The sequence below is a fragment of the Galleria mellonella genome, unplaced genomic scaffold (genome assembly GCF_026898425.1).
Source record: "Galleria mellonella isolate WM207_F2 unplaced genomic scaffold, CSIRO_AGI_GalMel_v1 utg33, whole genome shotgun sequence".
Taxonomy (NCBI): Eukaryota; Metazoa; Arthropoda; class Insecta; order Lepidoptera; family Pyralidae; genus Galleria; species Galleria mellonella.
In genome coordinates this window covers 11,753,393-11,780,206 of record NW_026442079.1, presented here as the reverse complement: position 1 = coordinate 11,780,206, position 26,814 = coordinate 11,753,393, and the positions used below count along the sequence as shown (strand labels likewise).

Below are 26,814 nucleotides of genomic sequence, written 5' to 3'. Positions count from 1 at the left end.
GACCTGCTAGCAATTAAATATGAATAAGAGGGAATAGTTTTTTATCTAAATTTACGCGAACGAAGCCGCGATTCACAGTTAGTAATGAATAATTCGCAAACTCAACCCGTCTTTGTTTTACCGACACCCACGGACGAACGGGCCCGAACCATTGTTTGTACGATTAACTTCATTATACCACTGAAAACCGTTACACGCCTTGTCTATGGTGTCAAGCGTGTACACTCATCGTTTTTCTTATAGAAATCACTGTATTTGTTGCCGATTGTTTTTTAACTAACCTCATCTATTCCACCTTTAAGGTCAATGGACTATACTACATTCATTAGCTTCATCTGATTTTTTTCCAAAGTTATTCAACATTGGAATAGATTTTTTGATGTTTCGTACACAGATGGAGTATAAATTTAAATAGATAAAGTAATGATTTCGAGCTTGCGTAATTTCTATAAGTACGTATATAGTACGTAGTAATTAAAAGGAAATTTTAATCATAGTAACTGTAAACTATGGTTAAACCTAAATAAAAAAGATTTATTATTATTATTTATTATTACAATCGCGTGTCGTAAGTTTTTTTTAATAATACCACTGAGTCAAATAAGCTTACATCCCACCGTCGCCTATGAACGCCTAGAATACCAGAGGTATTACGCGCGCGTTGTCGACCCTGAAGAAACCTCTTTACCCCCCCCCCCCTTTGAAGAACCTCATGCTGTAGTCTTTCGGAAAAACCTCGGCAGGCAGCTCATTCCATAATCTAAGTGTAGTGAGAGGAAACATCTCTGAAACCGCGTTGTACGCGACCATCTAGGCTCTAGAGTATGAGGGTGAACTTCCTATCGATGGCGAGCCGTACGCTGATTGAAAATACGAATAGAAAATAAAAATAATTAATGATGGTTTTAGTTTATTTTCATTCTGAATCAAAAATTTATGGAAATAGATCAATCTTTGTGCGCAATACCTGCAGAACTAACAAACTTTAAAAAAGTTTGTTAGTTAAATTTTTTTTTTAATGAGAGAAAATGGAATCGTAGCCCCATTTGTGCTATCGGTATACGTTGGCGGAACGCCAGTGAGAGATTATAGGTGAGAATGACTTCAGGTCAGTGGGCCTATCGTATCGAATTCGACAACAATCAACCATGATGGTTTCCAGGTAGAATCGCTCGGAAGTCAACGTCCTAAGGTATATTTCTAGCAATGGGACCGTTAGATCTTATTATTAACAATCCTTTTTCCTCTTTGTTCTAAATATTTCCACAACATTTCACAGTCTGTGGTAAGTCCCAGATAGTATGCCACTGCGAAGGTGTGGGTCTGTTTTTCGCCTGACAATAAAAAAGCGCTCGTCTGTATAGGCCCTAATTACTAATGTAATAAAATTGTAACTCGATGATGTCTGTACATGGGAAATATTTAAAGAAAATTTATATCAGAAATCTTAATAATTTTAATAGAAATCAAATAATAATTTTTATATTTTTCTTCCTGCCTGTCTATCTAACTTTATGTTTGTTTCGACATCACGCAAAAAATGCTGCACGAAAATGTATACAGTTTTCACAATTATATTTATGAAGATCTAACTTAAAACTGATGTATAATTATACATATATTTTAATAAACTATTTAAAAATGGTCTATTTAATTTATTTTCCTGCTTTTGAAATCCAGGCGTAAGAAATAGCGGACAAAAATCTAGTTAATAATGAGTATGATATTTCTGAAAAAGAAAGTCAACAAAACTACACCAGTATTTGAAGATTGCTCAGGACAGAAAAAAAAAAAACAAACACCAGTACAATTCAAACGTCGAACGCGGTTTTTAATCTGTATTTCTTGACGCATGCGTGTGAAGTCGGTATATTGCTGGCACTGGCTTAATTTCATACTCCGATGCACAAGGTCACTAACCGGATGACGTCATTGCTTACACTAACATTAAAAAGATTCGCGTAATTGTCTCGAAAAACTCGATTTGTTTTTAAAAAATGTTATATTATGAGGTTCGCAACTATGTAGTTTAAACAATGTGTCTACGTTGACAGACAGACGTTGCCGCGTCGCGTCGTAAGTTTAAATTATACGGCACACGAGTACTTCTTCGAATTACATGGCTTATTGTTGTTGGTTAAAAACTCTGATGAATTACTTTATAATAATTTTTTTTTAAATCTTCATGCCCAATTATTCGATTTTTAAAAGTATTAAAAAACCTATTATTTAAAATTTTCTTAAAATCATAGGTAAAGAATATTTAGTACGTGTTCTATTTTTAAAATTATTATTAGATATGTTACAACTATGTATTAATGCTTTAAATGTTGTAGTCATCTACGTTAGTATGAATAGCGTATGCTTGAATCAAATTTAACACAAGTTGAATTGTATATTGGTGTGCGGCGATTTCGCGGATATTTCCTTTGCTCTTATTAAATCGAAAGAATGAAAAAAAAAATAAGAACTCCACAATACCATTAGCACAAAACGAAAAAAAGAACATTTCGCTGAATTGCAAATATGAGCAAAACGTAAAAAATTGTTATTATTGATGTATTGTCAACCGGAAAAGTAGTTGCTGGTAGACTCAACCGAGCATGAGACGGACACTACTGCTGTTAAGTAATAGCTGTATTTAAAAGGCACTAAACGGGACATTGTGTCCCCGATTTGTTTTAGGTGTCTAAAGACAGAGATGGATCTAGCAAATCAATCCTTATTCTGACGGCGTAACTGAGGTGCGAGAGGGAGGGGAAGGGTGGTCCGCCTGGGGCCTCTGGTCCTGGGGAGCCTTCAAACACCTCCACTTTCCTCATCAATATTCACATTCTATATATGTTAATTTTTATTTTATAATTAATGATTTTAATTGAATAAACATAAACATTTATGCATACAAATGTAAATCGTTTAAAAAAAAATCTAAAATGGCATCAACTTCTTAAACAGAGGGCCTCATTTATACATAGAGGAGTTAGCAGGTTGACCATAACGCGGCCTCTCCTGGAAACTAATTAATTCTGGATATGTGAATGTCACCATAGGTCAACAACCTCGCCTACTATTATCATTCCATTATTATTTTTTTTTTAATTTTACTAAAATTCTCATCTCCCCTCTTAAGGAGAGGAGATGGCAACTAACCCCCGGCAGAAGCACAGTCGGCCGGGGTTCAGGGCCCCAGGGAGAGAAACCGGCGTACAATGCGGGCAGAATCTAAGAGCACCGCTTTCTGCATCTTTCCCGGAAGTGAGCCGCCTCGGAATCCCAACCGTCTGAGATGTTGTTCCAGACTGATTGGGATAAGACCGTTCACCGACATAACGATTGGGATGATTTCGGTAGATGTCACCCCCCACATTTCGGTCACCTCGTGAGCCAGGTCGAGATATTTTCTCTTCTTCTCGGTTTCGGCTTTCACGAGGTTCTCGTCATGCGGTATGGTGACATCCACCAAAAACACCCTCGAGAGTGCCCGATCCATCACCACGATATCAGGTTTGTTCGCAAGAACGGTCCTGTCCGTGATGATGGATCGGTCCCAGTAGAGCCTTACGCTGTCGCTTTCGAGGACCGGCTGGGGCTCGTACTTATAGTACGGCAACCTCTCATTCGCGAGGCCGTACTTCAGAGCTAGCTCTTGATGGAGTATTTTGGCTACCTGGTTGTGTCTGTGCAAGTACTCAGTGTTGGCAAGAGCTGAACAACCCGAAAGCACATGTCTGAGTGACTCTCCGGGATGGCGACATGCCCGACAGATGTCCTCAGTGCCATCCTTCAGAATGTGCTTTCGGTAATTGTTCGTCTTAACCACCTGATCCTGTATTGCACAGACAAAACCCTCGGTCTCTCCGAAGAGATCACCGAACTGTAGCCAGTGCACGGAGGTCTTTGTGTTTACGTACGGCCCGTGAAGGGCTTTGAAGAACCTTCCGTGCAACTCCTTCTCTTTCCATACGGCCTCCCGCTGAGAGGTACCCAAAACTTCGAGTTTTCGCCAGTCCTCTTTAGCCAGAGAAAGAGGGGTGAATCCTTTGTCACATTCTATGACCTCTCTATGCAAACCCTCGTCTATTTTCTCCAGAAAATATGTCCTGAGGCTGTCAACCTCGCGGTTGTGCATGGTCTTAACACTTAACAAGCCTCGACCACCAGCCTTCCGCGGGATATACAGCCTCATGACTGACGATTTCGGGTGATGCATTCTATGGAGGGTCATAGTTGTGCGGACTTTCCGATCCAGGGCTTCGAGATCGGTTTGAGACCATCTGAGCACGCCAAAAGTGTAAAGGAGTACGGGTATGACCCAGCCGTTATAAGCTCGGATTTTATTGGCGCCCGACAAAGAACTTTTCAGTACTCTTGTAAGGCGCGCAAAAAATTCCTCGCGGACTGACTGTTTCATATCCGTCTCCTTCACACCGATATTTTGTGACATGCCCAGATACCGGTATGTTTCAGCCTCGGAGAGAGTTTTAATATTAGAGGGATCTGTGGCGATCCCTTCAGTTTGAGTGACCCGTCCCCTCTGCACATGGAGGACCGCGCACTTGTCTATTCCGAGCGCCATCCTAATAGAGCTGCTATAATCGTTTACGATATTTAGCAGCTCCGTCAGGCGTTCAACGCTCGGAGCTTTATTATTATTTATTATTATTATACCAAATGAAGACTTTGTACAAAAGTCCTTTGTTTGGGCACTTCTGTCCCATTTGTGTTTCTACCGTAAATCAGTTGTTTTTGCATTGCTGTGTTTCGGTTTGAAAGGGATGGAATGGGATATGGCAGTGAATTTACAGGGTACAGACGAATAACACCTGAGTCCTCAGGAATGGCAACGCATGGGAGGTATCATAACAGTACCTATACTCTGTTATGTCCATGGTACTGCTCATATCAGGTATCACGGGCGAAATAGTATACTCTGTTATGTCCATAGGCGACGGTTACCACTCTCCATCGTGCGGGCCTTCCGCTTGTTTGCCATTCCAGGTTGCATAACAAAAAAAATATCATTCCCCACTAATGCTTCGCTAGCATAAATGGATAGCGCAGGCCATGTAACCATTCTATTTTTATTCTTATAAAAAAAAATACCTACCAACACATCGAACATTCATTGTTAAGCCAACCGGCTCGGCTTAGGGTTGTCTATTATTAATTATCTAGCATGCGTGAATAATAACAATAAACTTGAAAACGCCTATACCTTATTCGTAACAAGCAAGTACTGTGAATGCTACGGTTGGCTGATTTGCCCTGAGCGAGATAGAGACTCGCATTTGAAAATTACCGGGATCCGGGCGCTGTGAGTCACAAATTTTTTTTTCCACGTTGATAAAACAAAACACGATTTTTTACTTTGCCCAACGAAGCATACGTTCAGTACGCCAATTTAACATACAACAATCTTGCACGTGGGCTATCGGCGCCGAATGAAGAATACGTGACTTCGTTACGAAAGTACGTTACTAAAATGTCCATTTGTTACTTTATCATTCCCAGTCCGAGGAAGCGCACATAAAGTGTTTACATTGCGGAATCGTTAATTTTGTTTGTGCTCGACGCATGTGGTAAAATTAAGAGGGGAAATTTGGTAAGTACTCCTCGAACACACCGTGCATTCAGTAGTTACGTAAGTTCAAAACGAATAACACTATAACGAAAAGAAGTAGAAGTCGACAAAGGACACAAAAGAGTAATGATTGAATTTGTCGTTAAGTGTCTACTATTGAACTTAGGCCTTCCCCTATTGGCGTTTTGTTTTGCCAGTAGTTGCCACGTTTGGCAACGAAAGCCCAAATTTTCGCGATATTTTAAGAGGGACGTTGCTGTCCATTTCTAAATTATTAAATTCCATTAGTCGCCTCTTACGACACCCACGGGGGGCAGAGGGAAGGGATTGTTAGTACTCTAAACTATTAGTCCCGTTGCTAGCAATATGCCCTCCACGTGGTTCTCTTTGGAAACCATCGAGCTGAATTCCAGGTATATTTATCACGAGGGTCTAACTGATCTGCCGTTTCATTCTTACCTATCAGCCCTCAGTGGTATCCCGTCAGCGTATAGCATTAGCGTGGGCGGGGTTACCATTCCATTATCATCTATTAAAAATAACGCCTTAATCCAGGGGGAAGGGATTGTTAGTAATGAGGAGGTTAGTTCCCATTGCTAACAATATACCGTGTATAGCACAGACGGAGTTACCATTTCATTATCATCCATTAAAAAAAACGCCTTAATCCTCCCTCCTCAATGTACGGCGTTGTCCGTGTCAGTAGAGTGCAAATTATCCTACTATAGCTGTAGCTAAAATTCCGCAGTACAAAAATACGCAAACATTGAGGTAACAAATATACCTTTACACACTTTCACATCATTATTATCATCATATCAGCTTTTAACATCCACTGCTGAATATAAATCTACCCTTTGGGGAGTTTTGCCAGTAGTTAACACTCTTGTCAAGCAGATTGGCAACCGCAGTTAGGCTTTAGACATGTTTTAAGGGGGACGCTGCTGCTAATCTCTCGCTCTACGTTGGTCTCACGACATCCACGGGAAAAGAAGGGACGGCCTATTTTATGCTGGGACCACACGGCCACGCTTTCACATATATACGAGTAACATTTAGGACAAACGTTGTTTATCAGAGATGGATTCTTTCGTAACGCCAACTTCATACATTGGGTCTGGTCAATGTTGAATGACACGTATTTTATTGATGCATTCTATCGACAGTCCAATTTACGAAGCGTAATGGCACGTCGTTCCACTTATTCGGATACTGAATGACTACACGTAAATGGCATAGTTGCGGATGTTACTTTGTGTGGGGCTGAGGGTTTCTCTTAATATTTTGTCATACTACGAGCTCCTTCTATATCGTGTGGTCCTAGCATAGAAGATCCCACCCTTCCATTCCCGTGGGTGTCATAAGAAGCGACTAACGGGAATTAATAGTCGAGGGAGGGGGAAAGGGATTGTTATCAGGTCGACATCCACGTTCCCTTTGGAAACCATCGTGATTAATTCTAGTGGAATTCGTCACGATGGGCTAACTGACCTGCTTTCATCATCACCTATCGTCCCTCACTGGTGTCCCACTAGCGTATATCGATAGCGCGGGTGGGGTTGCCGTTCCATTATCACCCATTAAAAAAAATAGTCGAGGAGTGGGCAGCAGCGTCCCTCTTAAATCATCACCAATAGCCTAACTGCGGTTGCCAATCCGCGTGCCAAGTATGGCAACTACTGGTAAAACCTAACAGATACAGGTGTAAGTAAATAAAAAACCTGATATAAACATGGGTTTTATGATATTTAGAAGCGGACGGTCCATCGGATGGAATTCGATAACTATTGCCTAAAGACGTGAATAGAATTATGAACATCATAGAATACTCCATGGTGCCTATGCTACCCCTGATGAGTTACAATTTCTGAGAACTATAATATTAAGGTTTTGAAGAATGTAATTTCAGTATTAATTTTATAAAATTTCTTCAATCTCAAAGTATATTTTTTCCAAATTGTATAACTACAGGAGATATAATGTAACAAATATAAAAAAAAAACCAAATTGAAAACCTCCTTTTTTTGAAGTAATTTGAAATTAATTCAATTCATAAAACTGTGGATTGATGTATTTTTTTTTTGATGGATGAAAATGGTATGGTAACCCCGCCTGCGCTAACGGGATACGCTGGCGGAGCACCAGTGAAGGGTGATAAATGAGAATGAAAACAGGCCAGTTAGCCCATCATGATGAATTCATCAGGAATTAACCATGATAGTTTCCAGGGAAAACTATCATGACCGCGAAGAGGTCGACCTGGTTGAGTATATTGCTAGCAATAGGATTCTCAGTCTCCATTACTAACAATCCCTTTCCCCTCAGATTGATGTATTTACACCAGTTAGGGGATTTCTTCATACTTTTCCCATGAGAATCATTCCCAATCAGTACCTACTCATAGTATTTCGTAAAATAATAACATACTCTCATACGCGTATGTTGGTACCACGAATGTTTGTAGCGATTAGTTTCGCTTGCGCGGTGCCTACCGCAAATTACCTGTACATATATATAGTACATATGTACAGTTTCGTGACAGATTGTGATGATCTATTATTATCTTTTTTTTTTTAATTAAAATTCTTAGAGCAGCCTCCTTTAAAATTTCGAGAGACGTATTACGTGGAATAAGATTTTTTATTTTTAACAACGATAAACATCATGTAGTTTGTGTATTTCCGAATACTGATGTTTGCATATTAATTACTGCGGATTTTGAAACTGTATTTCTTTGAGGGGAACAATAAAGAATTGTCATTAATTCACTCATTTATTCTTTTTTAAAAAATCTGTCATTTAATATGATACGATTATTGTCATTTATTATGAAATATATTTATTAAAAAAAATGAAATACCTGACGTATCATCGTCATATCAGTCTTTAACTGTCCACTGCTGAACATAAGCCTCTCCCTAGAGGGGTATTGCCAGCTCTGCTGCTGCCCATCCCTCACCCTCCATTAGTCGCCTCTTATGAAACCCACGGGAAATGAAAGAGTGCCCTACTTACTCTATAGTGGGACTACACGGGTTTGACGTATCATATAAGCTACTAAATATTATGTATACAAGATTATTGATGTTCAATTCATCAGTCTGTACTAATATTGTAAAGAGGTAAGGTTTTAACGTTTGTTTGTAATGGATAAATTCATAAACTACTTAATTGTTTTTAAAAATTCTTTCGCTTATAGGAATCTACATTATCAACAAGTAAAATATATTGCATAATATTTTCGAAAATCCTATCTACTCGTACAAAGCCGGGCTGGATCCTAGTTCAGTATGTAAACAAAAAAAGTTTATTTAAAAAAAAGTAATAAATTACACTTGGAAACTTATAAGTAATACGTTTCAGTGGAATTATGCATATACCTAGACGAAGTCGAGGGCTCAACTATGCTTTATAATAAAGCAATTAATATTTAACCCATTGACAAAGTTCCGATGTAACATCACGATATATTCAAATATATACACCGGATCTGAACTCACGCGGTACCTACACTGGTACACTGGTGTTATGTAATAAACGATTATCGATTAATCGTAATCGTTCTATTCGAATAATCTGAATATCGATTGGCCTATTAGTAGTACCTATACTGTCATTTAATGCAACATTTACGCAATTTAATCAATCAATCTAAGGTCTAAGGATCTTGTATAGTTCCAAAACTAGTGGCGCATTCTCGACTTAAATACATATAAGTTAATCCGGTTTTTTTTTACCTTAAAACTATAATCTAATTGTGTATTACAATTAGTCATGTTATGCAATGCTAACCATTGAATTTTCTTTTAGAAATTGGTCAAGATTACTATGATTGTAATCTTTAAGAATAGAATATCTTTCTTTTTAAATGGCTAACAGCATACCTGTAATTACTCCGCTGTGCTCATAGGCGGCGGTACTCACTTACCATCAGGAAAGCCGGATGCTTTTTGACCTTATGATTTAAAAAAAAATATTGCCACTTTTATCATTATGAAGTTTGTGATAGTTATTGTATCCAATCACATTTTTGTTTTTGGAAAATCAATTTGAGTTTGCATCATAAAATGCATCAGCTGTGTGTCTTGCTCGTTCTTCTCAGCTGACATTGCATCCCGAATTAGGCGGTAAATTCATAAAAAAGTTACTATTCAGAAATGCTTGTAACTAAGTTTACTCGAACAAAAAAAAATGTTTTATTTAATCGATTAAATTGATAGCGAATTCAAAATATTATTATTGATTGTGATTATATTTTACCTATATTAGTCGCTTACGATTGATACTATCAATCAATACTTTGTTAATTATTGAAATTTTATAGATTATGTAAAAATAATACTATCTACATTATTTCGTGAATCTATAATTGAAATTCATCATCATCTTCCTACCCTTATCCCAATTATTATTTGGGGTTGGCGTAATACAGGTTTATCCATATTACAAAAAATATTTGGCTTATAGTTTTACAACCGGCAGCCTGCCTGACATCAACCTTCTTTGGAAATGTATAATTGAAATTATGTAGAAAAAATAAATTTATAATAATCGAATGTTCGAAGATTACTAGGCAACACTAGTGTAGGTATACCGGATCCGAACTTGCGACCATATTACGGCTCTGTCGCGGTAAAGCGTGACTTGCATGCCACGTACGGGTGTTCTTACAAGAGTTCAACACTCACTGACTGTTGTCACTTGTCAATGACCGGTTGATAATATCTATCGTAAAAATCATTTCCTATCGAATATCTTTTTTTTTTTAATGGGTGATAATGTACCGGTAACCGCGTCTGCGCTATCGGTATACGCCGGCGGGAACCAATGAGGGATGATAGATGCGAGTGAAAAGGCAGGTCAGTTAGCCTATCGTGATGAATACACCTGGAATTCAGCGTGATGGTTTCCAGTGGGGACCAAGTGGAGGTCGACCTGACAGGGTATATTACTAACAATGGGACTGGTAGTTCGCATTACTTACAATCCCTTCCCTCCCCGGATGAAAGCTGGTCAGTTAGCACATCTTGATAAGTTCTACTAAAATTAACTGTCATGGTTTCTAGGAGGAACCGTTTGGAGGTCGATCCGATATTGCCGAATAAAGATTAAAGATTGTATTTTTTTTTGTTGGGTGAAAATGGTATGGTAACCCCGCCTGCGCTAACGGGATACGCTAGTGGAGTATCAGTGAAGGGTGATAGATGAGAATGAAAACAGGCCAGTTAGCCCATCATGATGGATTCATCAGGAATTAACCATGATAGCTTCCAGGGGGAACCGCGAGGAGGTCGACCTGGTAGGGTATATTGCTAGCAATAGGATTCTCAGTCTCCATTACTAACAATCCCTTTCCCTCCAAAGATTGTATATTACTAATATAATGAAATTGCAACTAAACAATGTCTGTAAAAATCCATATAGTAGGAAGCAAAGAGATTGTTAGCAATGGAGTTTAACGGCCCCATTGCTAGCAGTATACCTTATCAGGTCGACCTCCACGTGGTTTCCTCTAGAAACCATGGTGAATAATTCTTGTTGAATTCGTCACGATGGACTACCTGATCTGCTTTATCCTCACATATCATCTTTGACTGGTGCTTCGTCAGTGTATGGTATACCGATAGCGCAGGCGATGTTAACCATTTCATTATCATCCATTAAATAAAAAAAAATCCATATAATACGTGTATACCAAATATGATAGTGACTCGTTAATCCGTTAAGGCGCTATAAGGTAACAAACAAACAAAATCACTTTCACATTTATTATATTAGTAAAGACGGGCGGCACAGTATGTTGTTATAAATAACCTGTAAATAAAGCATGCTGTAGCAACATAATGTTTCAAATTGTAACAAGAATATTAAAGTGAGACAATTCAAATGTTTTCAGTTAGCAAGTGTGCGTTACGTCATAATTCTGTCTTGTTCTTATTATTTTAAGAATCTTAAGAAATTCACTTGAACTAGTTCAGGCAGGCATGATCTAACTTCTAGTTTTATACCTAGTATTACTATAGTTATAATTATTACTGTAGTAATAGGATCTAATTTCCCCATTACTAGCAATACACCCTATCAGGTCGACCTCCACATGGTTCCCCCTGGAAGCCATTGTGCTGAATTCCAAATGTATATATCACGATGAGATAACTGACCTGATTTTTCATTTTCCTCTATCATCCCTCACTGGTGCCCCGTCATTGTATACCGATAGGGTAGGCGGGGTTACCATTCCATTATCATTCGTTAAAAAAAAAAAAACTATAGTTTAAAATGCATTATTGCTATTTATTTAGCATAAAAAAATCATTCTATACAGTAGACATGTTTTCTAAATTAGAAAAGAAAAAACTATGAAACTACAAACAAATGAAATTTTACCAGAGGGAGATGCTACAAAAGTCGTCAGTTTGGGTACCGCCGTCCCATTCGATTTTCTGCCGTCAAGCAGTTGTGTTTGCATGGCTGTGTCTCGGTTTAATATAAGCCGTAAGGGGGGTTTTACCAGTAGTTGCTAAGCTTGGCAGGCGGGTTGGCAACAGCAGTTAGTTTTTTTTTCTAACCATACTTTGGTGATGTTTTAAGAGGGTGGCCTATTCTATGGCGGGACCATATGCCATCATAACTGCTCACGACTAAGGGTCCCAGATGGTCTTGAAACTGGTCGAGATTTTCCGAATAAAATACACGTAAGTTAAACCGGTAGTTATAATATTAAAATAGATTGACCTAATCTCAATTAAAAAATATATATAATGTATTATCTTGTAGTAAAATATTAGAAAAAAAAAGGTCATTTGTCAGATGTTATTTTTAGATATACATATCTGTATGTCATAACTGATACTCCAATTACCAAATTTTTTTTAAATTAATGCGAATTATGTGTTTTAGACCTCTTATGAGGAGGTCTATATTCAGCAATAAAAATATGTTTTACTTTCAAAAGAGCGTTCTATTTTAAAGACTCTATTTTATATGCCGTATGTGTTGATTTAGCCCATCTAGGACAAAATCCCATAGCACCTAGATTTGTTTCATTATAATAATATATAGCTTATCTTATTTAGCCGTGTGGTCCCGGCATAGAATAGGCCACCCCTTACTTTCCCGTGTGTGTCGTAAGAGGCGACTAACGGAACTTAATGGTAGAGGCAGAAGACGACTAAGGGTGGGCGAGGGATGGGCAGCAGCGTCACTCTTAAAACATTTCGAAAGCCTAACTGCGGTAGCTAGACTGCCTGCCAAGCGTGTCAATTACTGACAAACCCCCAAAGGGAGGGTTTCAGCAGTGGATAGTTAAAGACTGAGGTGATGACGTGATGATAGCTTATCTTATTCGTTGATAATGTAACTTCCTATAGGTGAATGAATTTTTAAAATAGGTTTTTTTATGCAACTTAGAATGGCAAACAAGCTGACGGTCCACCTGATGGAAAGTGGTAACCGTCGCCTATAGACATGAGCAGCAGCATGGACATGACAGAGTATACTGTTTCGCCCATGATACCCCGCATGCGTTGCCATTCCTGAGGACTCAGGTGTTATTCCTCTGTACCCTGTAAATTCACACCATATTCCACCCTTCAAACCGAAACACAGTGATGCAAATACAACTGCTTCAAGGTAAAAACACGAATGGAACAGAGGTGCCCAAGCAAACAACTTTTGTATAAAGTCTCCCTCTGGTAGGTAAGTTAAATAGTTTTTGAGATTATTCATTATAAATATACAATCAAATCTTTCCTCTTAACAATGTTAGTATAGAATAAAAAAAAAAAAACTCGATTTAAAAAACTCTTTATATTAAATGCTGTATGAGTTTAAATAATACAAAGCATTAAACAACGGCCCCAAAGACCCATATTCAGCGGATGTCCGTTGAATGATCATCGATGTGTTGTTATTGTTTATTTTTATTGTCGGACGACAAACTCTTTATAAATAGAATCTCATATTCATAACATAACGATTGTTAATAGTAATACGTTGTACATCACTTGTTGTCACGATTTGGGAATGACCGTCACAAGTACGTCGAGTCGAGTCCATCTTTGAATGACCGTCACAAGTCCGTCGAGTCGAGTCCATCTTTGAATGACCGTCACAAGTACGAGTACGTCAAGTCGAGTCCATCTTTGAATGACCATCACAAATACGTCGAGTCGAGACCATCTTTGAATGACTGTCATAAAGTACGTCAAGTCGAGTCCATCTTTGAATGACCGTCACAAATACGTCGAGTCGAGTCCATCTTTGAATGACGTAATTGAAATCATCGTTGAAATAAGAGTACGGTTGTATTCTTTTTTTATGTTTATTACCTTATAACTATAATAATTGTAAACCGATTTGGAAAATTATTTTTTCATCTGAAAGGATATACTTACAGATTGGTTCCACAGGAATTGTATCAGAATCGGTTTAGTAGTTTAGTTTTGAAATCAAAACTTTTCGTCAAACACAATCTTTATCTATTGTTCTATATTTAATTCTTCTGTATTTCACTAAATAAATAAATAAATTCGTAACTGCTAAACCGATTTTGATTAAATTTTGTGTGTGATTAGTTTTTGTAGCTTAGCTTAAAAATAACTTACTGCAAGTGAATAAATTTTTAAAATGGGCTGAATAGTTATTTAATTTATCTTTTACAAACAAACAAACAACGAACTCTTTTATTTTCTTTCTTTTCTTCTTATTACACATGGAGAATATCGATAAAGATGTTAAATGTTCATAATTATTTTTTTAATTAATTCGATTAATCCATTATACATTATGTTTCTATCATTTATTAGCAAATATAAATGGTTTCTTGGACGATGATTGCAACGGCATCAGTTAAGTGTAGGAAATATTTTAAATTTCTAATTCACTCGAAATCGTGTTGGAATTATTCATAAGTTCTTAACGAGAAGAGTCACATTTAAAAGTAAATGGAGTATGAATGATTTATTTATTTATTTGTGTTATTATTTTTTAACAAGTGAACGTGTGTTGTATACGATCATTTGTTGAAATAATAACAAATACGAGTATAGTACAAAAACCTGACCGCTCAGTTTTTGCTCTTACAAATCAAGACCTGTATTATCCAAAATTAAGATAAATTGTCTAAATTGATAAATAATCAAATTCATTATATATCTTTTTTTTAATTGGAGTTTAAGATTTTAAATGGATTTACTTTGATACCTGATGTTCTTAAGAATATACGCTTGATAGTATCACGTAATTTCAATATTAGAACTGGTAAAATGGTTAACACATTTTCAACATACGCTTGTCGTACTAACTTAGGATCCAATTCTCCCCTCAACAGAATGTTATCATCCTATAATAAAGCCGTAAATGTTGACCATGATATCGACATCTTTGGTAATTCTTTAGTGCAGTTTACTGGGCTTATTAATAATATGGATTGGTAATTAGGTCTTCTCTAATTGTATAATGGTTAGTTAGTGTACATTGACGCTTATCTGTGAGAGCTGTATACATCTTTAATTGATGTGTTCATATGGCCTTAAGCTTGGTAGTGAGGAGTGAGATGTTTTTGTTCAAGTAAACCTAGATTTAAGCATTTTTAATAGTAGTTTTTCACTTTTTACTTACTTATTGTACATTGTCTGCTTAAATGTTGTGAGCATATTGTTGGTGTGTCTTTTATAAATAAATAAATAAATACGTTTCATTTAATTTTTTTAAGGTTGAATTTTACCTTATCACAGCTCAATCCGGCTGTTTTTAGCATTTGGGATTTTAGCTAAGAAATAATTAAAATTCAGTTGGATCGAGTCATGGGAGGTGAATTTTTTTTATTATATTATTAGTAGATATTTATTTTCTTAAATATACCCAAATACATAGAGTTGTAAAATATACTTATATCTTTATATATATACGTACCTATCTATTACGCCTGTCTCCCATTAGGGGAGGCAGAAACAATTGAACGCCAAAATGTGTTTATATTCGTCTTCTATCAAAATAACCTTTTTCCTCAACTGTCAATGAAAGTTTTGATAATAGCTTTGAAGTATTTATAATAAAAAAAAAAATATTCATTTTATTATCTAAAGCACGATCGGAGCGACGTCACTAACGGAAGTTTTTATAGCTTTGAAGACGCAACGAACATTATTTCCGATTGTATTGAATTGTTAGCGCCTATACAAAATACTCCTTGATTGTGTTCGTACATGTATGTAGCTATGGATACCAGACAAAGGTGCACTTGTTGGCGTGATCAGGAGGGGTAGGGTCATTACTGCTTCCGAGGGCCCGGGCGGATGCCGACGTCACGCGCCGTCGGCTGTGCGTGACGCGCTTGCCTCACCGTACTAGTGATGTGCCGTGTCGATTCGAGTAGGTATTGATTCGAAGATCTAATAAATATTCATAGGGTGTGGTGATTGTAATGACGACGCTAATCTTCATTATTAAGAATAAAAACCCTCTTAGATCGATTTTGTGAAAAACTGCATTTAAGTCTATTTACACATTTCCTTTGGATACCATCGTGGTTAATTTCTAGTGAATTTATTACGATGGGCCAACTGACTTGACTGCATCCTTATCTGTCATCCATCACTTGTGTATGTCAATAGCGCAGGTGGGGTTATCATAACATTTTAATCTCATAAAAAATAGATACTCAGTTACTCCAGTATTCAATAATAATATAGAAGATTTCGAGTACTTATACAACACTCGAACATTATTCATGTATTTATTGAAAGTTGTTTGTTTGTTTTAAGAATTTATTGTTTTTCTTTATTAACAAAGGTAAACTTATTAAATTATACAATATCTCTATTAAAACAGTCCGTTGTGTGACCTCTACTTCAATTTCAGCATGCTATAACCACCTTTCTTATCATAATCGTGACATGTACTCCGAATATGTCACGAGTACAATGCACTGTTACATAAATATAATGGCATACTTGACATCTATAATTAACCACTGAATAACTTTAAAGTAATAAAACTACTTAAGTCATAGTTCCTACCATAACATCATGGTCGGGTAAATGGGTTGGATTTGATTGATAGCGCTTCATAGTTTGTAAATATTATCGACTAACTTTATAGTTTAATTCTTACCTTTTCTTGTCACTTCTTTCTTAGTCCCTACAATAACATATATTTACAAAAGAATATTTATATATAACTATTCAATAATATTATACTAATGTTTATATATACGGTTTCTTGTTAATATTGCTTATCATGCTATATACATGAATATCTAGCCTTGCAACTTGTCATGACACATAGAATTTGCATTGATGCTTTTAAAAATATTTTACAGCAAATTTGTCTTCTGAATCTAGTAAAAAAAACTACAAAATATTTATTATTTTCACAAAAGTAAACTTCAGAAGTAAATTGAAAAAGGACTGCTGAGAAGTAGGACTGCTGGAGTCTGATAAAATATTCGAACTTGTATCCGTACAAGTAATCGATCATTTGTCCTCAGATTCGGATTATTTTTTTAACGAATAACAAAATACTCGAATGCCGACTCGGCGCATCACTACACCGTACAGCCAGCCGGCCACTCCGACCGATTCAAAAATCCACAATTGACAACGCGACCACAAAAATCAAATAGCATCCCCAAATCGAGCGTTGAAAACCTTTACGCCCGTGACTCGACTTACGTAACCTCGGTGAAAATGATACCTTATGAACTTGTCGTGGCGTTTAATTTCTAATTATCGTTGACCGATTTAGAAGTAGACGGTGGAAACTGTAATCGAGAACCGTAGCCCAGTGGCCTTGATCACGCGTGCTCCGTTCCGTGCTGGTGATTCCGACACATAAGAAATCGAGAGGAACCCTGCACCACCCTGCAACTCGATACTGTGTTATCGGCCCGGAACGGAAACGTGCGAAACGCGTATTAGTTACCTGCCTCTTCCCTTCTTGGTCTAAAGTACAGAATGTAACGAAATCCGTCTATAATGTTATAATTTGTTGAGAAATTAAAATTTCTTGAGAAATTAAAATTTAAGTTCTCAATTCGGTTGTATTTTTTATGTTTATCACCTTATTACTCCGTCAGTTGTAATCCGATTTGGAAAAAATATTTTTTATCAAATTTTTTTTTCCAGAAACTGTCCAGTATTTTTGTTTTTAAATAAAAATAACTGAGTTTGCCACAGTGGATGTTGGTTTTTTGTGTAACAATTTAATTGTGATTGATGTAAATATATTACTTTATTGAGAATTTTCTGCTTCGATACTTAATTAAATTAATGAAAATTAATAGGCACATAAAAGGGAAACTTCCTGTATATATATTACTTACAAATGCTAACCATTTTCCGACATAAATTAAAAATAATAACTCGATTGAAATAAGCATAAATATATATATAACAGGTATCATTAATATCAACGAATTGATTTAAAAAACTGCTTCATTAATTTTAATTAATATCACTGAATTCCAATATATAATTTAATATTTAGTAATAGATTTACTATTACATAATATTGTAGCAGTATAATTTATATTTTATTCTTATATATATATATATATATATATATATATATATATATATATATATATATATATATATACAATTAGATATATAAAATGTAAATAATATATAAATAATTAAAAAATAAATAAAAATTAATTGTCTTTATTGTTCAAGTTTATTAAACATGTCTACTACATAAAATGGATTTTTTATTCTATTTAGAATAGAAAATTTTAGTACTCGTATTTATCAAAAAACGCGTTTCACTGCACTGCGTGTGTAGATTAACTTCAAGTCCATAATTTATTTATCTACAACTAAAACAGTTAATACGGACGGACATTCCATTATACTACCAATTATGTTGTTTGTACCGTCACGAGATTAACACCTTTATCTAAAAACGAGACAAGGTTTACAATCGTATAAACATTTAGTCGTATTAAAAGTTAGACTTTAACGTTACATAGTAGAAATGACAATGGCTTTTGTTAGGCGTTGGGAGCGGTCATGGACTTGTGGTACTTTGTTTTTTTTTTTAATTCAACCAGGAATGGCAAATAAGCTGACTGTCAACCTGAATGAATGTGGTAAATGTTACCTGTAGAAATAGCCAGAAGCGACTACCTCATATAACAGGAGGAAGAAGGGATTGGCAGTAATGGGCATTAACAATCTCATTGCTAGCAATATACCCTATCAGGTCGACCTCCACGCGGTTCCTTCTTTAATTATTATATCTGCAGAATAAATAAATAAATATATGTCGTTTATTTAGAGGTTCTTATACGATGGATTTATTTGCATTCACGCTCCACTGTGATATTGTCATTATAGTAATTAGTTGGGGTGACCAACCCCTAAATTTTTATTTTTATTTTTTTAACAAAATTTTTTTTACTTTATTTTATTATGATTTTGGTATTGAAAAATAGATAAAACTTCAAATTTTCACCCTTTTACGATCAACCCCTGTTTTTTAATCGCGATTTTTATATTCCGTAATAAGGTTGCAAGATGGCGATCGAATAATTGTAGTAGGATACATTTTCATGTATAGGTCTCGAAATAATGTATATGGTAAAATAACGTTTGCCGAGTCAGCTAGTTTTTATATAAACGTAATATACATACCATTTTGCAATTTGCATAATCATGCGCTAGCAGTGAAACAATGAAAATGTAATTTCGCGTACAGGTTTGTGTGCATACAAATTTTTATCTTCCAACAATAATAATTTTATAATTATGTACACTGTGCTCACGAGCAACACACAACCGTGAACCGCGCTCATGAATAGGGGCTCCTATTTAGTTCGAAACTAGTCGGGCAACCCCGAATTTAAAACTCGAATAAAGCTGACATATATAATCATAATACTGTATGACTCTTATTGAATAATAATTTTTGTATTTATCGTATAAGAAAATACGTCATAAGATTACGCACTTTTCCCTTTGGTGGTTGGTAACCACAGACCAACCTACATACTTTTATTCATAAGGAGATATTATAAAGTTTTTTTATTACAATACAGGTATACAAAACACTCAAATTTATATAAGAGGTCGATGATCGCATAAAGCCTACTATATCATTGACGAATACATGACTGATGATTATAGAGATTTAAAAAAAATATAAAAATAAATTACATAATACATAATACAAATATTAGATAGACAACATCAAATTTATAACAGTATCTATGTTTATGCAAATAAATCACTGATTGGGGGGGAAAGGGATTGTTAGTAATGGAGACTGAGAATCCCATTGCTAGCAATATACCCAACCAGGTCGACCTCCTCGCGGTTCTCCCTGGAAACTGTCATGGTTAATTCCTGATGAATTCATCATGATGGGCTAACTGGCCTGTTTTCATTCTCATCTATCACCTTTCACTGGTGCTCCGTCAGCGTATCCCGTTAGCACAGGCGGGGTTACCATACCATTTTCACCCATAAAAAAAATCACTTATTGATTGATGACATGTCCATTTTACATATATTTATGCTATAAGTAGTTTTTTCATTTATTTATTACGCATCTTAGAATGGTTAACAAGCTGACGGCCCACCTGATGGAAAATAGTAACCGTCGCCTATAGACATGAGCAGTACCATGGACATAACAGAGTATACTGTTATGATACCTCCCATGCGTTGCCACTCCTGAGGACTTAGGTGTTATTCCTCTATACTCTGTAAATTCACTGCCATATCCCATCCTTCAAACTGAAACAAAGCCATGCAAATACTACTGCTTCTCGGTAGAAACAGGAAGGGGAGCAAAGGTACCCACGCAAACGACTTTTGTACAAAGTCTCCCTCTGGTGTAATAATAAATAGTTATAATAATAATAGGTAAGTCATATAATAATGTAAACCCCATAACTTAAACAACTCACATCTAGATACAGCGATCTCAGTAACAATTTGAGAATCCGATCAAATTCTTCTTTAAAAATGGTTTATATTTGTAATGGTAATAAATTGTTTAATTTTAAAATGAAATGAAATGAAATGAAATGAAATGAAATTTGAAATTAAATTAAATGAAATATATTGCGATGAATGTGGTAAGTTTAGGTAACATTATACATTTTGTGTAACCATGACATTCAGCCAGCTTGGCATGCAACATTTTTATATGTATTATTAATAATCAACTATTAATTAGAAATTTAACAATTATTAATTATTTTTATTACAAAAATATTTCTTTATTTTTAGTAATTAATTTATCAATATTGTTAACTTAATAATGTAATAATTATAGTTACAAAAAGATAAAGCATAAGCAATAACAGATTGTTGACAGTTTTTGGTACGTTTTTTGATAGTCAACGGCTGTTGGAGTTTTAATACTGATATAACATTTTGATATGCCTTATATTTTTTAACTGAACTTATTATTTTATATCGTAAACACATATATGTTTTATTACTGCATCCTGCTATTTAAAACAAACGCAGCATCTAGAATTCATAATCTAATCCATGACTGCGAAGTAAATAATCCACTCTCTTAGATCCAATAATTGCTGAGCCATCCTACGTATGTATACTGTTCACCTCAAAACAAATAACGCACGAGATGAATCATGTCACGTCGATTCGCTCTGTGAGAAATTGAGCTTATTAAACATAACGGGCGTTGTACACTTTTTGCTAACCGCATAGAGGTCACCCAGCGTGGCGTAGCAAAAGCGTGGGATGCTCGCGATATTGTCAATCTACGTATGCTTTCCAGTTTTTGCACGAATCATCTAATATGGGGTCTGTTAGTTTGTAGTTAGATTCATTTGTTTTGTTTTTTTTTTTTATAATAATTTACTGTTATATAATTCTAACGTGTGCTCTACGAATCTCACGGTATATGTATGTATATAGTAACATATGTTCACTGGATGTAGGTAAATATTTCCATACGTCAGGGTCTAATAATTCGTTTATATTGTTGACTGGATGTTAATGAAACAATTGTTAGATGTAACAGTTTTTTTTTTTTGTGATAGTAGAATTGTTTTGGGAGTTATATTGCTTTATCGGATGGATTTACAAATGTCCCACAACTGGAATTGGGTTCGTCTTCATTAGAAGAGAATATTAGTCTAAGATAACAGTCAGGTAAATTTTAATTTGCTACTTATTGGAATTTATATTGAATTTTCCTTGCTCGGTATGGAGAATGTGTATTAATCTTTTAGTATTCTGTTATGGGGAGAAAGGGATTATAAGTAATAGGGTTTAACTGACCCATTGCTAGTAATACGCCCTATCAGGTTGACCTCCACGCGGTTCGCCCTGGAAACTATCGTGGTTAATTCTAGTGGAATTCGTCACGATGGGCTAATTGATCTGCTTTCATCGTCACCTATCATCCCTCACTGGTGCCTCGTCAGCGTATGCCGATAACGCGGGTGGGGTTACCATTCCATTATTATCCATTAAAAAAGTCACCTGTTACAACATTTTGGGAATGTAAATGTGTGTTAATACTTTGCATTCTTACTTCATTACTACATAGACAGTCTCATTAAATAATAAATCATTCATTATTAACTTTCTCTTTGATAGATCAACGACAAAAACTTCATAAATTCGTAGTTTCATTTGTTAAAGATATATCTAAGTGTTATATTTAAGCAAAAAACTTCACTAATGACAGTTTCCGCCATTAAAAATGTGTCTAATGTCATTTTAGTTATCATGAAACGTTAATATTTTGATACAGTGTTTTGATTTGTGTACAATGATATCTCCTGACATCATTTTTTACACGCGTTGCCCAAAAATTGCCGTCAAAGTGTGCCAGTGGGGTGCAATCAAGTTTGTTTAAGAGTGACTGCAAGTTGTATATTGTGTCGGGCGAGTTTAAGTATCAAATACGGTCCCACGGTACGTCGTTTTAGGCAAGCGAACGGCAATTTCAGTGAAATTGTTGAATCTGTATGCGTGATACGGAATTCAGCTTCCGTTTCACGCAAAGATCGAGATTTCGTTTATAATAATTTTGTTTTTTGTACTTGCAAATGTTTACTTTACAATTTACACATATATATATATATATATATATATATATATATATATATATATATATATATATATATATATATATATATATATATGTGTAAGTTGTATATTATATAGATATATAATTTATTTACAATACTTACAGCACACAAACACAGTAAAATTAAGCACATATAGAAAAGAAACAAAATATATATGCATGCGTGTGCCATAGTAATATAAAATGGTCACAACTCATTTTATTGTTTTGCCTTCAAAAGAGCAAAACACTAGATCTATTTTTCGACATCGTAATTACTATTAAGATACCATAGAACATAACTAGGCACATATGAATTTTTTTTACATTTGCATCACCTTTCTTAAAGTTATTGTGTACTCTGGTTTGTTCTTGTAACTGCTTATAATAAGTTTATTATTACTTTATTATACATTAGCTTTTTTTTCTTTATACAACTTAGAATGGCAATCAAGCTGACGGACCACCTGATGGAAAGTGGTAACCGTCGCCTATAGATATGAGCAGTACCATAGACATAACAGAGTATACTGTTTTGCCCATGATACCCCCCATGCGTTGCCATTCCTGAGGACTCAGGTGTTATACTTCTGTACCCAGTAAATTCACGCCATATCTCACCCTTCAAACCGAAACACAGCCGTGCAAACACAACTGTTTCACGGTTGAAACGCGAATGGGACAGAGGTATGCAAGCAATCGACTTTTGTACAAAGTCTCCTTTACAAAGTTTTTTTGCTAGATTTTATTTTTACTTATATACCTCTTTTTTATATCCTTATATATAATTCAGGTATGCAACTGTTAAATATTTGTAATTATTTCAGTTTGGGCGATTAAATAAATAGATACAGATAATGCTACAAAACAACTATAAAAAGGTCCACATCTCTATTATCAGTTATTACCATTCAAAATCGCATCTTAATACGATGTGAATGATTATTGTCCTATAGCTAGACAAGCCTTCTATTTTTATTTAATCTAATTCGCCTCTTCATTGCAGGTTCCAGAAAGAATTGAGCGTCCTCAACTTTCCAAAAATATTATTATGGAGCAGAACGGCGAATCAGTGAAGCCTCCGGACAAATCTTTCAATATGAAATCCGACATACGATGCACCGAAGTGACAGCCCTTAACATGGAAGTGGAAACCCTGAGGTGGCAACTTGCGCAAGTATGTACTCGTATTAAAGTTCACCAACAATATTGTACAATACTGATGTTATTAACTGCTATTCTAAGATGTAAACTTTAAATATTTTCCATTGTTTTGTTTTATGAGGCTTAAATGGTTCTGAAATGCGAAACCATTGGTGCACCAATGTTACATTTCCAAAATAAAGTCCATTTATAAATTGCAATGCGAATATGCAACGCGAATACGCAGCGAATTGTGATTTTGTTTACATTCTTGTCGCTTTACGTAATTATAACGTACATTAACTTTGCCAATCTGAGTGTATTGTTTTCAGACTGAAGCCAACAGGCAGATGCATATAGCTTTATTGAAGCAAATAGTTACTTTCCTAAATAAGGTTAAGGATCATATAGAATACCAGAAGAATGAGAGTGCCGACAAGGAGCCTCCGAAGCCTTTCCCACGTGCCTACAAGCATCATGACTTGCCTCGGTCTAAGTCCGTTCTACATGTGAACAAGAATGTTGAATTGCCTCCCACCAAAAAAATAAGCCCAAAAAAGATTAGTAAATCCATCAGTAATGTCAATGGATTCAAGGATTTCAACGGAAGTTGGTAAGTTATTGTCATCTTTATCATCATTACAGTCGCAGGAAGCTTCTGTGCTTCTGGACGGAGCTAGGTTGGCTGTACTAGCCACGACTAATACGCACAACGGCCCAAATTGAGAGGCTAAGCGCGGAAAATAGAGTCCTATTTACATTACATTACATCATTTCAATAGTTAATTGTTCATTGCTGAACACAAGTATTCGCCATAAAGGAAGTTTTGCCAGTAGTTGCTACGCTTGGCAGACGGGTTGGCAATAGCAGTTAGGCTTTTAGAGATGTTCAAGAGAGACTTTGTACAAAAGTCGATTGCTTGGGTACCTCTGTCCCATTCGTGTTTCTACCGTGAAGCAGTTGTGTCTGCATGACTGTGTTTCGGTTTGAAGGGTGGGATATGGCGTGAATTTACTGGGTACGGGGGAATAACACCTGAGTCCTCAGGAATGGCAACGCATGGGGGGTATCATGGACGAAACAGTATACTCTGTTGTGTCCATGGTACTACTCATGTCTACAGGCGACGGTTACCACTTTCCATCAGGTGGGCCGTCAGCTTGTTTGCCATTCTAAGTTGTATAAAAAAAAGACACTGTTGTCCATCCCCCTCCCTTTAAGTTCCCTTAGTAGCCTCTTACGGCATCCATGGGAAAGTAAGGTGTAGCTTATTCTATGCTAGGACCACACGGCCATTACTACTTATTACTATATGGACAAGTTATTATACTATACAGTTATTTATATTTTGAATTTTATTACAATGTTATATTTTAAACTTACGATTAGAACTTAATACAACGCGATTATAAGTGAATAGTACCTGATTAATGACATCACATTTTTACGTTTTACGCATTTAGGTTGGTTTCACCTATTTAGCTAAACAAATTACAGGCAATCCACGTCAAACGTAGATTGTCTGTAATATGTTTACCTCTAATCGCATCGCGTTAAATCCCCATCGTGAATTTAAAATATGTGTAAATAACTTGAATGTTTAAAACTAAAATATAGTTATTAAAACAAACACTTATTGTAATTATTTTAAAAATATAATATAATATGTAATATAATGTATGCAATGTTTTAGGAATCAACTGAAGTCATCTCCTCACCCTGATACAGAAGCTTCGAAAAAGATATCAGAGGAAATGTCAAGGTTAATCACTCTTGCCAATACTGTGCTAAGCACAAAGCTGCCCGATCTCGCGTGTACGTATAACGATATTCCAACTGAGATGAATGGCTTATCATCTTTGAACCAGATCGAAAAGGTAGCGTCCAGAAAAACATCAACAGCTTCTTTAAATACGCTGGAGCAAAGCACAACAAATGCGTTCATTTTGAATACCATGTGCGATACTGATGACCCGTACAATGATATTACAAATAAGTTCGCAAAAGCCAAGGACGATACCTTGACTAATTTTATTGGGTCACCTTCACCACTCACTTGTGGTTTGGAAAACGATTTCGCCGCTATACAGGTAAACGATAAAGAACATACCAATTCACTGTCTGCAAAAAATAGGATGAATATAAATGTTAAAGCGTCTAAGATCACTGCTGATAGAAAAAATGATTACAATCACATGTCTAATTTTATTGAGGACGAAAGTGGTTTCTCCTCGATGAGTTCTTTTCAAGAGATTGGAATACCAATAATAAGTATTATTCCACCATCTCCATGCAAGGAGGTGGGATACTTAGAAGAGGTGCCTGATATTATGGGCGATCATGAGAAGTGGAAGACTGATACGATCGAACTCGACAAGCAGAGCGTGAAGGTGTTTTGGGTTTGAATCAACGTACAAAGTTTTCAGTTCAAAGTGTTGTAACTCTCAAAACTATTTTGTGCAGTTAACACATCTTAGTTATACTTATTTATATATTGCCTTAAACTAGGGTTACTAACACTGTCTAGTGTTTTAATAATTCAATAAAGTTTAAAATAACATTAATCCATTGTTTTCTTTTCGTACCATGGTATTGTATAATATGAAACTCCATTTAAATAGCCTTGAAGATACTGTAGGCCGATTCGATGAGCGATGAAAATCAAAAGTAACCTTGGCAACGGTCTCACTTAATGGAAATTTAAGGTCGATTTAAAAATATAAAATATTAACAAATTTATAATTTTTATAGACAAATAAAATGGCATGGAAGTACGAGTAGGTATATTATAATATCTCTGACTATAACTATGTTATTATAGGTAATACAAAGATCTTATTATTCATCTACATATTAAGTTTATCGCTTGTAATTTTTAAATCAGTATTTAATCAAGAACAAGGAATTACGAAATTTTTGGTATTTAGTATTTAAATTATAGTAGTATTTGTAGTTTATTCTTATATTCATTAGGTATTTGCAATAAAGGAATTTTATATTATCGAAATGTAGCATTACTTTCAATACT

The 26,814-nt window shown here is 35.5% G+C and overlaps 1 protein-coding gene across 1 annotated transcript in view; it reads left to right on the top strand.

Moving 5' to 3' along the window:
• Window positions 1-26,350, top strand: part of LOC113518656 (uncharacterized) — a 47,291-nt gene extending 20,941 nt beyond the window's left edge. Inside the window, exons 2-4 of the mRNA XM_052896681.1 lie at window positions 23,649-23,819; window positions 24,118-24,398; window positions 25,480-26,350. Of these exons, the coding sequence (XP_052752641.1) occupies window positions 23,649-23,819; window positions 24,118-24,398; window positions 25,480-26,191 (1,164 nt within the window). The 3' untranslated portion in view covers window positions 26,192-26,350. The remainder of the gene's footprint in view (window positions 1-23,648; window positions 23,820-24,117; window positions 24,399-25,479) is intronic.
• The last annotated feature ends 464 nt before the right edge of the window (window positions 26,351-26,814 follow it).